Consider the following 18456-nt stretch of genomic DNA (forward strand, 5'->3'; position numbering starts at 1 on the left):
TTTACTTTAAGCTACAATGAATTTATAACTCTCAATCTTGCTGCCACGCAGTAATACTTCCTGTAAGAAACCAAAGACTGATCTCTACACAGAAGAGCTGCAACAGCTTTTCACCCTGGCAGGGTGGTTTAAGTTTTAATAGTCCGCCTGAGCCAGCTGTGTTAAATCTTTAAAGGGGAACACCACCTAAATTAAGAAATCCAATATGTTATTTCCATGGTTTAGTAAAGTTCAATCAATATTTGTGAACATGAGCTGCAGCTCTCTCTCAAAGCCAGAAACACGAGAAATAATTGTCTCAAACTTGTGATGTCATCGGGTATAAAGTCTGGAGTTGCTTCATAGACGATGAATGGTAGACTGATTTTGTGGAACCATCAAATGTTCTTTTTTTATACCCAAATTAAATAATTTGATTCAACTGCAAATTTCATTAACTAAAAACTAAAGCTATCCTGTTTGTTAAAAAACATTTTTATAGTCCCATAAGATTTTACTATATTTCCAATATACAAGTTTATTATTGACAGCATCACTTTCAGTGTTTAGTTTAAACCAAGCTACACCTTAAAACCTGGTCATCTGGCTATCTTCTTATTTGACTCGTGCGAAGAAAGTGAATAAGCACATCGGTCTTTCCAAAAAAGAAAAAAAGTCAATCTATTAGGCTGGGCATACACTACGATTTTAGAAATGTTGTGTAACTCCTACTCATACTGTACGAGTAGATTGTTTGCGATGTAAAGCCAAAGCTCAGGGTTTATGTGCTCACACTGTACGGTCCGATCGTCAGCCACGACCTTTATACTGTACGTGTAAAATAGAAAAAAAAAAAAAAAAACACGTCCCGTCAATAAAGATTTATTTGAAAGCTCCGAGACAGGTAACGTTTGTTTGCTAGCAGAGGTCTGTGTGGGTCACAATGCTAACAAGGCAGAAAGGTGCTGCCTTGATCATCTGTGCCATCCTGTCGGCTGGAACGCCTAAAAAATGTTTTTTGAAAATGGACATAGTTCCCCTTTAAGTGTCATGAGTCAGATGTACAGTAGTACAGTATGTGCATACTTGCAGATTTCCCATTTGATTGATTCACACCGGATCTGAAACTATGTCAAAATACACAGTGACCAACTTTTACAGTAACTTGCGACACAGACACTGAACAGGAATTATATAGAGCTACACTGTAGTTTATTCATTCATACAAATTTGATGCGTGTAATTGGCAGCCGGCTACAGAGGAAAGCAGGCCCAAAAGGTAATGAAACACTGAACCATAAAAATGTTCCCATCATTCAACCACATAGAAAAGACATACAAAGTAATTGCACAGGTTGATGTACGTTTGACGTACAATCGGTTTCCCTTTTTAACACTGAACTATGGGGAAATGTCTGGAATATAAGGCAGGGGGATAAATAACTTCTGACATAGCCAGAATTGTTGATGGAATGTGGGTTTCAATAAAGATTGTAGCAGGATCATCTCCACTGATCTTACTTTGAAAATGCTCATAATATCATACATTTGATTCCTACAGTTGCAACAAATGCAATCAAACTACAGTACAAGAAAGAAATAGTTTTGGAATGCATAACTATGGTAATCATAAGGCATATTTGGCAGTTTTTTTGTTGTAGTGTCTGCGGTCAATTTCCTCTCAGACGGATGTTCCTTCCTTCAGCTCCACGTATTCTCCCTTGAAAACAGAAATATAGAGTCAGAATTGACAAGCATACTAAGACAATTTGAACTTACCAGTGTTTATGTGTAGTCTTACCTAGGGCTGTCGATCGATTAAAATATTTAATCGCGATTAATCGCAAATAAATCACACGTTTTTAGATTTGTCAAGTATCTAATACTCCGATGTCAGTGTGTCAGTGTGCTGACTTGACCAAAACAACATGTGATTATCATTAAGTGGGCACGAGCTAGTATGACATGGTTGGTACCACTGGATTCTTTAGTTGTTCTACTTTCATATGATGCCAGTATCTTCACTAATTTTAAAACTGAGCCCGCTACAACCTGTGAAAGATCGATTAAGTTAAAGCGTTAAATAAATTAATGGTGTTCAAACAAATTTGCCTTAACGTGTTGTTATCGGGTTAACTCTGACAGCCCTCGTCTTTCCACATTGGTTGTTTCACCTTTCCTTCCAGGTGCTCCTGTAGTGTTCTCACTGTGTCTCTCTCTTTGGTCAGCTGCTCCTGAGTGGCTTTGAGAAGCTGCTGAAGCTTGGTGGCTGCCTGGCCCAGGTCTTTGGACAGCTTCTTCTCCTTCTCCAGGCGCTCCTGTTCCAACAGCAAACATTACTTCAAAGCACCGAGCAAAGGGGAGACTCAATATGGAGATCTAAAGTGTTCAATATTAAATAAATAACACATGGGCTGTGTCCGAAATCATTCATTACTCCCTACTCACTATCTAGGGTGTTCTATGTAGAGGACTATATATTGAGTTCAATGGCAAAATGAAAACACACTTTCGGACACTACTCAGGTCATTTGAATTGCTGCCGCACAATTATAATGTGCCAGATCAACGTCTGCTGTTAAACCATCCATAATACACTGACATGTATTTTTGTGTGTGATAAATACATATTGTAAGCTAATTTGTTGAGTTGTCTCTTAGCAAAAAAATAATTGTAAAATAATTGAGGACAAGTGCTTTAGAGACTTCAAAACTGCTGGAGGAAATAAAAGCTCTGTTCAATGACAACTTCCAATACATTATTGAATCACAGTGTTAAACTATGAAGCCGATGTGTACGTTTCGTTCCCGGGACCGCCTGTCAATCTGAGATACTCTGCAAGTTATGAGATTCATAAAAATAAAAGCATTAATCACAGTTAACGTTTGGATTCTGGGTGACGTTTTGTTACCGCACCTTGAGCTGCGCAACATCTTCTGTGTCAGCTTGTGGTGACTCTGCAGAAACGTTCAGAAGATCCAACTGAGCCTGAAGTTCTGTTATAGTCTTCTGGGCCTAGAAGTTGACAACACACACTGATGTTATCCACTGGGAGTTTACTAGTCACCCTCTGGCATGACACGATTTAAAAAGGGTGCATCAACAATGGCCGCTACCTGCTGAAATTCTTCAGAAAGCTGCTGTCTCTGAGCCGCTTCCCCGTGCAGCTTCTCAGTCGTCTGACTCAACTCGTTCTGGAACTGAACGAAGACAAACAATAAATATCACTCGCACAGACAAATGGCCTACACATCCTTGTCTGTGGGATCATTCTTGTGACAAAGCAGCAGCACGACACACCCACACGCACAAAAGCTGCTCGACCTGTGTGCCAAGTTAGTTGCCTCTCAGGTGAAAGTCAAACACAAACTTTCTGTTGATGTTAAGAATCGTACAAACAAATATCTGAAAACAAAAGGAGGAGTGAGCATGCTGAAAAAGGTGAGAGAAGCAGAGGTTAGAGTCAGAGAGGTTAGGTTAGAGTTATTTCCACTCAGTCAGTGCAAACAGTGGTTAGAGGTGTGTCAGAGGAATACTGGACAGACTGGAAATACGGCTTTTTGCCAGTGTCATGCGTCACTCAGTATCTGTGTACTGTGGCCACATCCTCGATTCAGAACACGGGTTTGATGACGTGTTGAGCCAGATCACAAAGAAGAAGAATTACAGAGTAACAAATCCATAACTTATCTTTGGGATTTTATACTAAATTGAGGCTCATTTGAGAAGTAAAGTAAAAACAAATCTTAGATCTTAGAAGAAGTGTCCTAGTCACTGTCCAGTACTCTCTGACAGGAAGTGAAGGGTGCCCTGTGATCTTTGCACCCTGACCTGACTGGGTTGAGCCTCAGCTGGGCCATTCTGTTCTCGCTGAACCCGCATCGTGATCTCGCCCAGCTGCTCTGTGACCTGAAACAGGAAGCCGGCACTGGTTACATAAACTCCCGTCCGTGAATCCCCTTTGTGTCACACGTCACCGACACCTTGATGGTTGTGTAGGTTAAAGAGGCATTTCCACAAATTCCTTGACATCTCATAAATAACATGTCTCCCCTCTCACCTCAGTTACACTGAGGAATGACTGTGTAAATATTGTCGCCTGGATGACGGGGAAGTATGTTATGTCAGTAAAGTCACCTGTGCAAGCTCCTCCTTGTGCGCCTGGGCCTCCTTCTGGGCCAAATCCAGCTGGCTCTGATACTCCGACAGCTGCAGCTTCAGCTGAACACAGAGTACAGCGGAGACATGAACAGATGTCAGACAGGTTTAGTTTTAAAAGCATCACGAGAGGTTGATACCTAGGATTTCATAAAAACAACCCCCACACAGAGTTAAATCAAGTGTAGATTGCTAATTCTTTTGGTATTTCAATAATTTTTCATTAATTAAACAAAACTTTAAAAGACAATATTATTAAATCAATAAAAAGGTGGAAAATTACCCTGAAATAATGTTGGAGTAAAAATGTTTGAAATGCAAGAAAATTAAAAATGCAAATAATATACAAGGCCACCTCCTTAATAGGGGAACTTGCTCATAGAAATTAGGGCTGTCAAACATTACCACAATTTAGGATTTTTAGATTGTAGTGGGCTCAGAGTGAAGTCATTGGTACGAACCATTTCATACTAGCTTGTCGCAAAGGAGGTTAAATAACGCTCCAAACTTATGCTACATTTTCAATTTCATTTTCAAAGGGGTCCCTTGACCTCTGACCTCATGATATGAATATCAAGAATGAAAATGGGTTCTATGGGTACCGACGAGTCTCCCCTTTACAGACATGCCCACTTTATGATTTATAAGTCATAGTCAGCACACTGACAGTTGTTGTTGCCTGTTGGGCTTGAGTTTGCCATGTTATGATTGTATGCTAAATGCAGTACCTGTGAGGGTTTCCTGACAATATTTGTCATTGTTTTGTGTTGTTAATGATTTCCAATAATAAATACATACATACTTTTGCATAAAGCAAGCCCACTCCCATGTTGATAAGAGTACTAAATACTTGACAAATCTCCCTTTAAGCTACATTTTAAACAGATAAAAATGTGTGATTAATTTGTGATCGATTGACAGATCTAATAAAACTACAACACTAACCTGCTCCATCTCCTCTGAGGTCCCCTGGTTGTCTGACTGCTTCTCCAGCTGGGCTTCCAAAAGCATCATCTGCTCCTTCAACTGCAGGGAGAACCAAAATAAACTGGTTTACGTAGCCGCACACATTTCTAACCTGCTAGCTTACATCAATTTAAACTGTGTGCGGGGAAAAATCCTCACCTGCTCTGCACTTTGGTTTTCTGCCTCCAGCTTGCTGACCTTCTCCGAAGCCTGGTAATGTGTGAGAGGGACTATTGTGAGGAAGGGGTACCCACACATGGTGAAAAAACTCTTATTGATTTCAAGGAGGTCTTATAACTTACCACCCTCAGCTGTTCCTCTGAGTCAGCCATCTTGGACTTCCATACCACCTCTTCCTCCTCCACACTCATCTGCAGATGTTTCAGCATTCCTTCCTAAAGGAGAAGGGAAACGGGATTAAATGAGCTGTAGAAAATTTACCCCATATTCACAGGACTCAGTTTCCCCAATCACTTACTGTTTCAGCCAGGACTATCCTGTACTGGTCACATTCAGCCTGCAGTGAGCCATGGCTCTCCTCGGCCTCCTTCAGTTTCTCCAGCAGCTCCTGAGACGAGGACAAACACATTCAGAACGTCTTCTGCTGGGCTAATTCAAACCAGGATATCCTAAGCAAGTGTATAAAATTGTGGCTTACAGGCGACGCTGTGCTTGACTGAGACTCCTGGCTCTGTTGGCTGAGAGCTTCCTGAGCTTTCTGCGTAAATACTTGTAACCATTTGGACTAAGTGAGGAGAAAAAGCAGACATAAATCATTCATGTGCACATTATAATGCAAGAATAATGACCGTCAGAATAAAAGATCATTCAGCAAATCCTCTTGAGAAATGTGTTTTTCCTACCTGCTCCGTCTCTACGGGTATCTGTGGGAAGAGCGTCTGGAGAGCTTCTTTGGTTTCAGATTGAAAAGCTGTCAGTTCCGCCGTAACGCTCTGCTAAAACAACCGATGTCATAATCAGGAAGGTGATTAAGAGGAAAACCGGCTCAATTGAGTGTGTAAAGAGAGCCTTACCGCATCAGTGGTCGTCCTTTCTCTCACTTCTCTCAGCTCCTCTTGTAGCGATGAGACAAGGGCATCCTTCTCAGTCATGCTAGCCAAAAAAAACACAACATAGTCAAAACTGATATCTACAACAGACCTGACAATATGTGAGACTGATCTTTTTTTCATTCAACAAGATTATTTTACCTGCTCTTTAGTAGTTCCAGCTCTGTGGAGCTATCTGGTTGCTGAAACAGAATGGACATGCAAATGAGTCACTCACTGAGATCATTTTTTTTTCTGTTCTCCAGGGCAGCTCTAGAGGAAGAATCGAGCAACACATCGAGAAGCACACTTACTGGTGTGCTGTTAAGTTGCACCATTTCTTCTTTGAGGTTTTTAAGCTCATCCTGAAGCGATGTGATGAGGCCGGCATCCTCACTAAAAAAAAAGAAAAAGGGACACAATTCGGATTAGCTATAAATAAGCAAAGAGCAACAGTGTGGAAAATACATTAAGATTTGAGTCAAATACATGGATAGTAAAAAAAACACCATACCTCTTATTTCTTTGCTCTAGCCCAACAATAGTGTTCTCCTGTTAAAACAATAGATTATTTGGGATTAGCAGTGCCACTCTGCAGATTTGGATGATTAAAAAAATATTAGGGCTGATAAAGTTAACACGATAATAACGGGGTTTTGTGTTGTTAATTGATTTCCAATAATAAATATATACATACATTTGCATAAAGCAAGCATATTTGCCCACTCCCATGTTGATAAGAGTATTAAATACTACGATTAATAATGATTAACTATTTAATCGATTGACAGCCCTAAAAATATATATATTTCTCCTGAATAATGGAGAAGTGATTTTATTTGATAGTAGATCCAACAACCGATGTTTGAAACACTTACAGCAGCTTCCTGCTTCACCTGCAGTTGCTTCAGTTCCTCTTGAAGAGTGTTCAACTGGTTGTCTCTCTCCTGAAGGCTGCAGAGGGGGGCAGAGCATTTCAATCAATACAAGGAACAGCTCTGGATATGATGTTGGCTCTGAAGAAAGGAGGCTCACACACTTACCTGAGCTTTAGCTGTTCCACCTCTGCAGCATTCACCTGTCGAATCAGACATAACAAAACATCCTTAGGGGTGACTGCGTGGTCAAGCGTCTGTGGCTATTTCAGAAATGAGAGAGTATTGTCCTACCTGATCGTTATCCTCCTCTTTTTTGGTCTGATTGGCCTCCAGCAGTGAGTTGATGGAGGCCACCTGCTGCACGAGCTGGCTTTTCTCTGCCTGTGTCTCCTCCAGCTGGGCGGTGAGCGCTTCCACCTGAGCAGAGCGCTCAGTGATCTCAGCCTCCAGTCCCCCAATACGCACCTGAACCTCTGCCGGGACAAATCACAGCACTCACAACTTGATCCATATTTTATATTCTGTGATATAGCCACTGGTTCTCATGTTTCTTTTTCACCATCAAGATGCCAACTCCTAAGCCTTGACACCTGGTAACCATTTAGACATCGCTCCTCCATTCTCTTACCTGCGATTGCGCTGTTGTCCTGCTGGGCATTGTCCAAAGAGGCCTGCAGGCTGTTGGTTCTACTCTGTGTGGCTCTGAGCTCCTCGCACACCTCCTCCAATCTCCTCTGCAACGCCTGCTCACTCTCACCATGGCTGGCCTGACAACAACATTGATGAAGATGTGTCAAACAGCAGGGGGCGGCAAAGATTCACAAAATAATCTTACTTGACAGCATTGATTCACTATATCAGTGCTTTTCTGTTGAAATATATTGCGACACATTCAGAGAAAAAGATTAAATAGAATATTCACAGATAATCCACAATCACAATATAATTTGGTTTGAGGTTGAGTAACAAGAAAATTAAAATTGACATTTTATCAAGAATATGTTTGGGATTTTTTTTTAATTTTTTTTTTAAAGGAAGTGTCTTGTAAGAAGTTCTTTGAACAGGAAGGGAATTATAGATGATTAGCCTGCCTGTGCTTCTATGACAAAGCAGTTCATTGATAGTTGATGACAACAGAAGGCTGATAGTCCAACAACACATTTCACACGAGGAGCGAAACTCATCTCAAGTCAAAGAAATTAGAAATGATGCATTATTTGTCTACTGTATATTGACTGACAGCCTGAGCTATTGCATAACATGTTTGAAGACCTTAAACTGTTAGCAAATGATTTAACTGAATGCACACTTGACTGTCAGGACGTGCCGACTCACTTGCTCCACGTAACCCGTAATAGTTCAAACCAACAGCATTCCGTCAGTGAGTGACTGTGTTGGCTGATGGTATATTTATATATATATAGAACAGCAAATTAACAGATAATGTAAGACAGGGATGTAAGTCATGTGTCGTAAATACCAGAAGACCGATCCTGGTCTTTCACAGCCCGTTTACAGACGGCTTGAGGTGCTCAGACACGCACACATTCCAGCTGGTGCTGCTGAGACACATTTTCCCTGCAGCCCCATTATCGTGTGGCTACATTCCAGCCCAGCCCTCGGCTACGTGATTACAAGGCAATTAAACTTCAACAACATTAGAGGGTTGGTGTAAAGGTGGGAAAGGTCTACGCTTGCTTTTTGAAGAGATGCTGTGATTAACTGGCTGCTCCAACAAGAAACAGCAAAAAAGATGGAATAAATTTGTTTCCGTGTGGAAACTTGATCGCGTCCGACGTAATTCATAATAGAGATGATGTGGTGTTCCCACAGGCCAGGCCAACCTGCAGCAGGGAGAGCTGCTTCTCTGTAGTGGAGACCTTGGCTTCCAGCCCTTTCCTGACGTGGTCATCAGCAAGCAGAGCTTCTGTCTTCTCTCCGAGATCCTTGGTTAACTTGGTGCATTCCTGACGCAACTTGGCCAGCTCCGCATTTTGCCTGAGGACAGAATGAAAGACACAGAGGAGAGACACAGGGAGAGTCAGGACAATTGTCTCATAAACATATGAGCCTTTGAATTTGTACACACTGTACTGTAATTATCACTTTAATTAGTATCAGTAGTAACAGGTAAAATGCAAGTCACTATGGGTTTCTCATTTACTGTTACAGGGAAACACTCACTTGCTCTCAGCCTGACTAGTGGCTTGGTTGAGGGCGTCACGGAGAATGGAGTTCTCCTGCTGTAGACGAGCCAGCTGGGCATTGGGGCCCTTTTCCAGCTGGTCCTGCAGGCTGACGATCTGTAAAATTATTTTAAAGTTTTTTAAAAGTTAAACCAGCCATGTTGGACTCTCACATCTTGGACAGCTGCTCTAAATCATCGTCAAGACAACTAAATTATAAAAGAGGGCAAAATGCATTTTCATTTCCAAATAGAAGCCAGGACGGCAATAAAAGGGAAAAAAGCAAACTCAAATGTACTCATCTGAATTAAGAAACTGTAGCATTTGTGTATGAGAGAACTGACCTTTGCATTGAGCCCCTGGGTCTGTGCTACATGGTCCTGGTAACTGGCCTGCATGCGTGCTTGCAGAGCGATCATTTCTTGCTCCCTCTTACTCAGCTGGGAACTCAGCCTCGTCTCCACACTGGTCACCTTGGACTTCTCAGCAGACAGCTCCTGAAAAACCAGATCAAATTCAGATTCAGTGCATTGTGTCTGTGGCTAAAAAGCAAAGAAAGAGCCATTTCAGATATTGTTTCCTCTAGTGCCAACATGATGACACATAAATGTAAAAAATGCTTCTGTGAACAATAGACCCTTTCATGTACTGCCACCCATAGGCTGACATAGATAATACATGAGATACTTAACATTGAAATTGAGTGAGCCCCTTAATGCTTCTTAATAGATGTGGCCTGTGTATTACAGTCACCTTGTTAACTTTCCTCTAGTGCCACCTTCAGGACAAAAGATAAAGAGGACTGCAATCCAAATGTTGTTCATGTTCAATGACATGGCGTTTCCCTCCGCTGCCACCTTCAGGCCAAACTACACTTTTTGCCTAACTAGAATATTATTTTTTCATGCTATGCGTATTAAGAGTCTCAAAGGGATGCCAGCATGGCTATAGACCAGATGATGTGTTGTGGCAGGAGTATGGCACCCTCTGCAGCTTTACAGATGTGAGAGACACTTGTACGTCTAACCTTGGTAAGTTCTCTGAGACGGTTCTTTGCCGCAGTAGCATCCTCTTGCTCTGCCGCCAGCTGTTTCTCCCTCTCCTCCAGTTGTTTCTTCAGCATGGCAATGGGGTCTCCTTTCTGAGTGGCCTGAAAACACAGAAAGACAGCAAAAATAAAGTGAGTCTCCCTACAAGTCCCATTCAGTGAACTATCAAGTGCCTGTACACTCCAGCGAGTTTAACAGGTGTCTTTTCCTTTATCATCACTGACTGCTGTGTCCATTACCGTGTGCCAGGCGTCCTGAATGATGCCGACTTTCTCAGACAGGATCTCGATGAGCCTGTGAGCCTCTCCCTCACTGAACACCATGCTACTGATAGTGGACACCAGAGCCTTGTAGGGCAGGTACAGAGGAGCATCAGCAGAATCCACCGCTGCCACTAAAGAGGAAAACATTTCATGTAAGATAAATTCAGAGGTTGTTTTATGTTTAAAACAAAAAAAAAAGGCAGATAGTTTTAAAGCTCATTAGGCTGTTACGGTGAAGTCTGAATTCCCACACTGCCTCAGGAAAAGGACAAGGTTGCGACTTGTCCTTTGGGTCTGGGGTGCTGGGCAGCTTCGGATGGCAAAGCGATGGGGCACTGTGGCACCAGGCGGAGACAAGCCTCAGGCAAGGGAGAACCCCACTCCCCTCCCTACCCATTGTCAGGGCACTGAGAGCCTTTGTCAGCTAACAAAACAGGGCAGTGGTGTTTGGACAGGCTGACGTGCTCTATGCCCTCCAGAGCGGAGTGCCAGACATTACCCACAACTGGCATTGGCACTACTTTCCACGGGTACACAGCTGGAAGTTCATCAGTACTGACAGGGTATTACTGCCTTAGATCCTGAGTGTATGCATGTGTAACTCAACTGTACAGACATGCCACCACTCCACCTCCAAACACTCAAGTGCTATCTCCAGTGTTAGGGCTAATGTAGTTCCTTCCTAGACAACCATTTTCACTTCAAAGGAGAAGGCTAATTTAACAATGGCGGTTCTAGTGTAACAACGTATTGATAGACTACAGTGGATTTGATCCTTGATGTGCAGAGAAGGGTTTGTGGGCAAGTGTAGCACTAATGTGGACACTACCAAGGTCCAGACTACATGAAGAGTATAATAGTTTGACATTTTCAATTAGTTATAATTCTATTTTAGTTTTGACATTTCAATTTCATTTTAGTTTTAGTTAGTCTTCAGAGTGTGTTTGCTAGTTTTAGTTTTTCAGAAAGGTGTAGTTTTATTTTAATATATTTAGTTTTACAGTAGTTTTTTTTTGTTAGGGCCAGGTATAATGTCTCAGAAGTATGTAGCTACATATACAGACAAAACACATGGTTGGAGAACTGTGTAGGAATGGCTATATTGTTTAATCTTTTCTCTAATTTAGTGAAGCAACTGCAGCATCGCATCATCTCTTGGAATGTCAAGTCTGTTCAATTTCTGTGGTTCAATGTCACGCGAGTTGACGGAAATTCACCGTCTCCTTTTTTTCCACATTATAGCTAAAATAATAAATAAAACTGAAATGAATTTGTACTTATTAGATTTTTACCCAGACAATACAGTTTCAGCTTAGTTTTTCTTAAAAAGGATATCGTTTTTATTTTGTTTGTTTACTAAAAATATTTTTTACTGCTTATTTTCATTTTAGTTTCAGTTTTAGTTTACTATAATAACCCTGCTACACGTCGAGCATAATAACGGCAGTCCTCCATCAGTGCAGACCAACCATCAGGCAGCTTTTACAATTTAAAAAAATGGTTATTTGTTTGAAAAGCCCTATAAATCAGTGTAAGAATATTGAAATTTGACAGAGGGAAAGACAGCTGTGCTGCCCTTTTGGCATAGTGGCCACACTCGAAACTGCAGATTATGTGATTGATACCCTTCAGAGCCTTCATCATGCACAATACAGACAGGATCCTTAAGACTGATGAGCCATCTGTATTATTCTCTTCCCATGATGAGATTATCTGTGTGATAATCAAGTGATTTCAACACTTTGGAAACTGTCATCTCTAATAACCACTTCTAAACTATAGAACTAGAACATGAAACATCTTATTTTAATTTTTCTAAGATGAAATGTACAGTTCCAACTGCAAAATGATAAATGGATATCTCTGAAACTTATCTGCTTACCAGGCTCAGTCTTCTTCTTGGAGGCCTTCTTCTTGGGCTCCTGTACTTTTCCTATAACAGCAGGAGCCTGCTGAGATCCCACTGGGGGCACGGCCATCACTGGGACGTCTTTAGTGACAGCTTCCAGCACTGGGGCAGTCTTGGATGGAGCAGGTGAAGACTTGGCGGGGGCTGTAGCAGACTTGGCCGGGGCTGCAGCGGCTTTGGCGGGCGCGGGGGCAGACTTAGCCGATGCAGGAGCAGACTTGGCTGATGCAGGGGCAGTCTTGGCTGATGCAGGGGCAGTCTTGGCTGGGGCAGATGCAGTGGATGGAGCGGTTGCTTTAGTCGGGGCAGACGCGAGGGCCTGGGTTGGTGCAGGGACTGCGGAGGTCTTGACTGCTGCAGGGGCAGCCAGTAGTGGGGCTGTTTGGGTAGAGGCCGGCTCGACCTTAGCCACCTTCTTCTTCTTTTTCTCTTTCGGTGAGGGTGCAGGTGAGGGCTCAGCAAGAGGAGGGCTTGGTTCAGCAGCAGGCTTTGGCTGGGTGTCTGCTGGTGCCGGCGCTGCAGCTGGCTTAACCTCAGGAGCAGGGACAGGTTCAGGTTCAGGTACAGGAGCAGCAGCTACAACTGGGGCAGCGGCAGCCTCAATGACTTCATCAGCTTCAACTTCCTCTTCAAGTTTCTCAGGCTCTGGGATCTTTCCATTGGGCTTTTCTTCTTTCTTCTTCCCACGGCCCTTCTTCTCAGACACTTTGTCCTTCTTCTTTTTGTCAGAGCGAGTTGACTGTATCTTACCCAACTCCCTGCGCTGTTTAGCCAGGGCCTCCTCATAAGAGGTCTCCTTCATGGAGAAGGTGGAGACAAGAGCAATCCCGAGAGCAGAGATTACCATGAAACCACCAAACACCATTATCCCAAGGGTCTGGGGGTCGTAGATATCCATTGTTCAATTTCAGATGACCTAAAAAGAGAGCGGCAGACTTGTTAAAACAGTTAACAAAAAATAATGTTTTTCTAAAGAAACTACTTGCTGTGGACAATGAAAGACCAGAGATTTGTAACGAGGGGAGAAAGAAGTTCACATACTTATTAATAATAAGTAAGTCAAAACTGTAATATCACCACCAGTATTATATATGCCTAGGCAAAATGAACCTGAACTGACAGCTGTATTAACAGAGCAGCTGATGAGATAGAACTATGATTAATGCTGTCTGGAAAACCACCACAGCCTTTCCTTTCAAAAGCCTCAAGGTGTCACTGTTATCCCCTTAAACTTGTGCATTGAGGCTGGCTGCATAATACACACCAGCAAATCTTATCAGCAAACTGTGTGACGAGTAGCAGCTGCTCAAAACCCACTTACTTCCACCTCGGATAAAACATATGTGTTCATGCAGCTCAAATTCACCCTCATAGTTAAATCTCAAACAATGACTGATTCAATAGCTTTCTGAGTTAAGTACAAGCACTGAAAACAAACTAAGCCAAAGTAAATACGATTAAATAAAATGTTTAACAGTTTACATTTCTTTGCACATTCTTTTTATAATTTTGGATTATTACACTACTGCGGTAAGGTGGCACAACGTGAACTAAAATACAGTGGTACTGTATGAAAATGTAATTTTACTCATCAGCAAATAGCCACATTGTTTTGGTTGCATTATACACCGAAAATATCTTTTAAAACAAACACAAAAATGTCCATTTGAGTGTGAGGAGTAAGCATTATAGTTAATATAAAGATTATTTTATTTACACATACAAACATCATATCTCTCATATTATTATCTCATATTTATGTAAATGTTCCTGCTGTAGTTCATGTTCAGCCATCAACAAAGAGTGATGGAAAAGTTACTAAATCCTGTGTAGGCAAATTGCCAGAACTATCACACAAAAATGACCATTGCAATTTTTTCATATTTGATGAATGCTGCTAAAATTATGAGAGATATAATAAAGTTAAGTGCATGCGTGAAATGGGCTTAAGACAAAAACTACTTACACTTTAAAACAACCTTAGTAAATATGAATTTAAGGCAGGGAACAAAAATCCAAACTAGGGATGCACCGATCGGACTTTTTCAGTCCCGATACGATAGCGAAACCGATACCAGTGTTAATTAATAAGCTGTATGCCTCATTGTGTGGAAATGACTAGGATCATTCTTTTATGTGTAAGGCAGGCTCGATTTAAACATTGCTTTCCTAACTTTGTTCAACAAAATGTGACCAATAAATACATCGATATAAATTTATTTAATTGTTATTTATTATTTAAATAATAAATCGTACACCAGCAACTTGGTAAAAAAGCTTCAAAATTAACAGGAATTACAATAAACGTTGTTTAATGCAGCAACAAATTGGTCAAAACACAAACAGGAATTAAAATAAGAGTTCATAATGTGTATAGTATATAAACATAAAACATAAACAATTGTCCCCATTGTCACCGATATCCGATCCAGTATTGGTATCGGTGCATCCGTAATCCAAACCACAGAGGAAAAAAGGGTTTCAGACAAACACTACATTGCCAGCAACTGCAAAAAAGTCCAGCAGTTGGCTGGTGGTTAGTGTTCATTTCCTGCCCTGTAAAAAAAAAATCCCTTAAAGGATCTTTCAGCTTTAAGGCTCTCGGAGGATAGTTGGCTGAGTGTAGATAGCAGCTTAGGGACACTAAAAACCCCTTCTTTGATTTATTCTTGCAGCACTATCAGTTATAGCCTAACTTATATTATAGATAGGGATGGTATCACATCAGAAAATATATAAATGCAAATGAATGTGGAGCTTTACAGTTTTAAAAAAAACATTGTGACACGGTACAGGAAAACTGCTGAGCTATTTAAGCATGATCGAAACAAGAGTCCAGAGTCCCTGTTCATTGCAGGGTCTAATCGCTAGAAGTGAAGAGGAAGTTTGTACCGCCTGCTTATCTGTGATGTCACACGTCAGTGCATCTCCACCATAGACTAAACTCAGAAATATGACTTCAAGAAAACTGACTTTCTGAGGATGAAAGTGCATTTCAAGGTCCATGAGAGATAGGACTATAAGATGAAACTTAACTTGTGTAACAGTTATTGTCCATTTATAGCCTTTTAAGTCCAAAATATCTGGCTTTCATTCATTCAACTTTTGAAAACACATTTTTTTTAGGATAGCATTCCTATAAGTAGAAGGGTATAAATATATGTATGTATACATGTTTCTGGACGCATGTGTACATTTATACACATTTATGTATATGTATATATATATTATATATATATATACTGTATATTTGTTTGATCAACTTGTCATACCATTTTACCACTTCTATTATTATTGATATGTTCTGTGATGTTCAGTTTTAGCAGTTACCATATCTATTACTTTAATTATCTGCTTTTATTGTCTTCTTGACATCTGTTTTGAGAAGTGCTATATAAATAAATGTATTATTATTATTATTAATTAGAGTACCTACAGGGGGTGCATTATTAATTTAATATCAAACTAAAATTACAATACTGAGACCACAACTAAAGAGTTTGTACCGCCTGCTTATCTGTGAGGTCACACGTCAGTGCATTTCCACCATAGATTAAACTCAGAAATATGACTTCAAGAACACTGACTTTCTGAGGATGAAAGTGCATTTCAAGGTCCATGAGAGATAGGACTATAAGATCAAACTTACTTGTGTAACAGTTATGTACATTTATAGCCTTTTAAGTCCAAAAAAATATGGCTTTCATTCATTCATTCATTGGAATACCTACAGGGGGTGCATTAGTACAAGGAATAGTCTTCAGCAAAAACGAAACCTATTGATTTTATTAAGCCATTAAATATGTAAATTCATACATTTTATTTTCCTTTAATGACTTTCATTACTTGTAGTTTCAAACATACTGTAAAGCATGAGAAATATACATGCAAACTTAAAACAAACACTTTTTTGGTCCATACTTTACTTTAACACAAACACTTCCAAGATAGATCATTTAATATCAAACTAAAAATGACAATACTGAGACCACAACTTAAAAAAAAAAAGGCCTTGAAAATGCATGCAACATTAGAGACACCCCTAAATGGTTATCAATGCAAATATGTATTAAAACAAAAAGTAATTTTTAAAAATGCTTTCAATCATGACTTCTTCCAATCTAGCATTGCAACTAACACTATGAATCAATGAACTTGGCTATCATCCCTGCACATTATGGAACATAGTGTTTTTATGTTACAAAACTGCACCCCCAGAAGCTGTAATAAAACAAGTCTGCACGTTTGTGTTAAGTTTGCATTTATATTTTCTCATGCTTTACAGTATGTTTGAAACAAAAAGTAATGAAAGTCATTGAAGGAAAAGAAAATGTATGCATTTACATATTAAATGGCTTAATAAAGTCAATAGGTTTTCATTTTAGCTGAAGCCTATTCCATGTACTAATGCACTGTAGGTTATTCCAATGAATAATAATAATAATAATAATAATAATAATAATAATAATCAAATAATAGGCCTACATGTATTTATATAACACTTCCAAAACTTCCAAGATAGTTCATTTAATATCAAACTAAACATTACAATACTGAGACCACAACCTTAAAAAAGGCCTCTAAAATGTGTGCAACATTACATCATTACACCACTACATCATTATCAATGCAAACATGCATTAAAACAAAAAGTAATTGTAATTTTTATGCATTTACATATTTAATGGCTTAATAAAGTCAAGTTTTAATTTTAGCTGAAGACTATTCCATGTACTAATGCACCCCCTGTAGGTTATTCCAATGAATAATAAAGGATTTATTTATATAGCACTTCCAATAACTTCCAAGATAGTTCATTTAATATCAAACTAAAATCACAATTCTGAGACCACAACTTTATATAAAAAAAAAAAAAAAAAAAAAGAAATCCTCTAAAGTGTGTGCAACATTAGAGACACTCTATTATCAATGCAAATATGCATTAAAACAAAAACTATTATTTTTTTTATGCTTTCAATCCTGACTTCTTCCAGGCTAGCATTGCAGCTAACACTATGAATCAATGAACTTGGCTATCATCCCTGCACATTATGGTACATAAAGTGTTGTTTTATGTTACAAAAATGCAGCCCCAGAAGCTGTAATAAAACTGTGAACGAATAGCTTGTGAAGGAATAATTTCAGATAACTTTAACTGTCTTTCTGTGCTAGTAGTTAGCTCAGGAGTTAGCAGTAGTTAGCTTCCCAAGCTAGCTCTGATGAATAAAACATTCCCACTCACCTCTCTCTGATGATGATGACCTTTACTTCTGCTTGCTTCAAGGGGAAAGGAGACAGCTTTGACTCGTAACTGTTAGATGAAATGACTACCTATTTATCCAGCTATCTATCTAGCTAACTAGCTCTCTTTCTCTTCTCTCCCAGTGCTCTTCCTTCTCCTCTTCTCTCCGCTGGAGGATCCTGTGCTCTGCTGTGAAGTCGTGGCACTTCGAGCTGGCTAGACGTGCTGGCCCCGTGCCCCACATAGCTGCCAGGAATCCTACGAGGCTTCTGATTGGCTGGAATGACACTCCAAGCCCGGAAGTGAGCATGCTGGGAATTGTAGTCTTCATACATGAAAATGTAGTCCAATCTAAAACTAATGTAGTTAGTTAAACAAACGGGTTTTTAAAAAAATGGAAAGTAACTATAAACGCGTTTACTCAAGAAAAAGTGTCAAAGGAAATCTTTTTTAACCATTTTATTTAGTGTTTTTAGCTGTTTTAAGAGGTCATACTTTGTACCTTTCAATGAGAACACTGCAGTTTTTTTAAGCCTATACTTCATTAAAGCTGAAGTAGGCAAGATTGGAGCAAATATGATTAAAAAAAGTGATTTAGTTATGGAAAGGTTTCTAAATCCTGTGTAGGCAAATTACCAGAACTATCACACAAAAATGACTTGTCATTTTTTCATATTTGATGAATGCTGCTAAAATTATGAGAGATATAATAAAGTTAAGTGCATGCGTGAAAGGGGCTTAAGACAAAAACTTCTTAAACTTTAAAACAACCTTAG

At 39.9% G+C, this 18456-nt stretch overlaps 1 protein-coding gene across 4 annotated transcripts; it reads right to left on the reverse strand.

Moving 5' to 3' along the window:
* Positions 1–1169: 1169 nt before the first annotated feature.
* Positions 1170–17894, reverse strand: rrbp1a (ribosome binding protein 1a). Of its 4 annotated transcripts, none has more exons than XM_074646517.1 (27): positions 17681–17894; positions 12412–13354; positions 10506–10660; positions 10245–10367; positions 9562–9714; positions 9216–9334; positions 8876–9029; positions 7660–7798; positions 7323–7504; positions 7197–7231; positions 7032–7107; positions 6668–6705; positions 6468–6549; positions 6316–6356; positions 6139–6217; positions 5968–6057; positions 5763–5849; positions 5583–5672; positions 5407–5499; positions 5264–5314; positions 5084–5164; positions 4118–4201; positions 3812–3889; positions 3097–3180; positions 2897–2995; positions 2154–2297; positions 1170–1699 (listed from the first exon to the last, which is right to left on the reverse strand). In XM_074646517.1, the coding sequence occupies exons 2-27, from the start codon at positions 13334–13336 to the stop codon at positions 1661–1663; spliced, it is 3321 nt and encodes a 1106-aa protein (XP_074502618.1). In that variant the 5' UTR covers positions 13337–13354; positions 17681–17894; the 3' UTR covers positions 1170–1660. The 4 variants fall into 4 exon arrangements, with proteins under 4 accessions (XP_074502618.1, XP_074502617.1, XP_074502619.1 ...); XM_074646516.1 differs by having other exon boundaries at positions 5968–6060; positions 17681–17866; XM_074646518.1 differs by lacking the exon at positions 3812–3889 and having other exon boundaries at positions 5968–6060; positions 17681–17873.
* Between the last annotated feature and the right edge of the window lie 562 nt (positions 17895–18456).

This window comes from Sebastes fasciatus, chromosome 9 (genome assembly GCF_043250625.1).
Source record: "Sebastes fasciatus isolate fSebFas1 chromosome 9, fSebFas1.pri, whole genome shotgun sequence".
Lineage (NCBI taxonomy): Eukaryota > Metazoa > Chordata > Actinopteri > Perciformes > Sebastidae > Sebastes > Sebastes fasciatus.

Bases quoted from the DNA above. Each gene is read 5' to 3' on its own strand.
- rrbp1a (XM_074646516.1), bottom strand. From the start codon at position 13,336: ATGGATATCTACGACCCCCAGACCCTTGGGATAATGGTGTTTGGTGGT. The intron at 10,661-12,411 runs GTAAGCAGATAA...TTTCCTCTTTAG, and splicing joins CAAGAAGAAGACTGAGCCTG to TGGCAGCGGTGGATTCTGCT. The intron at 3,890-4,117 runs GTGACTTTACTG...TTCCTGTTTCAG, and splicing joins ACAAGGAGGAGCTTGCACAG to GTCACAGAGCAGCTGGGCGA.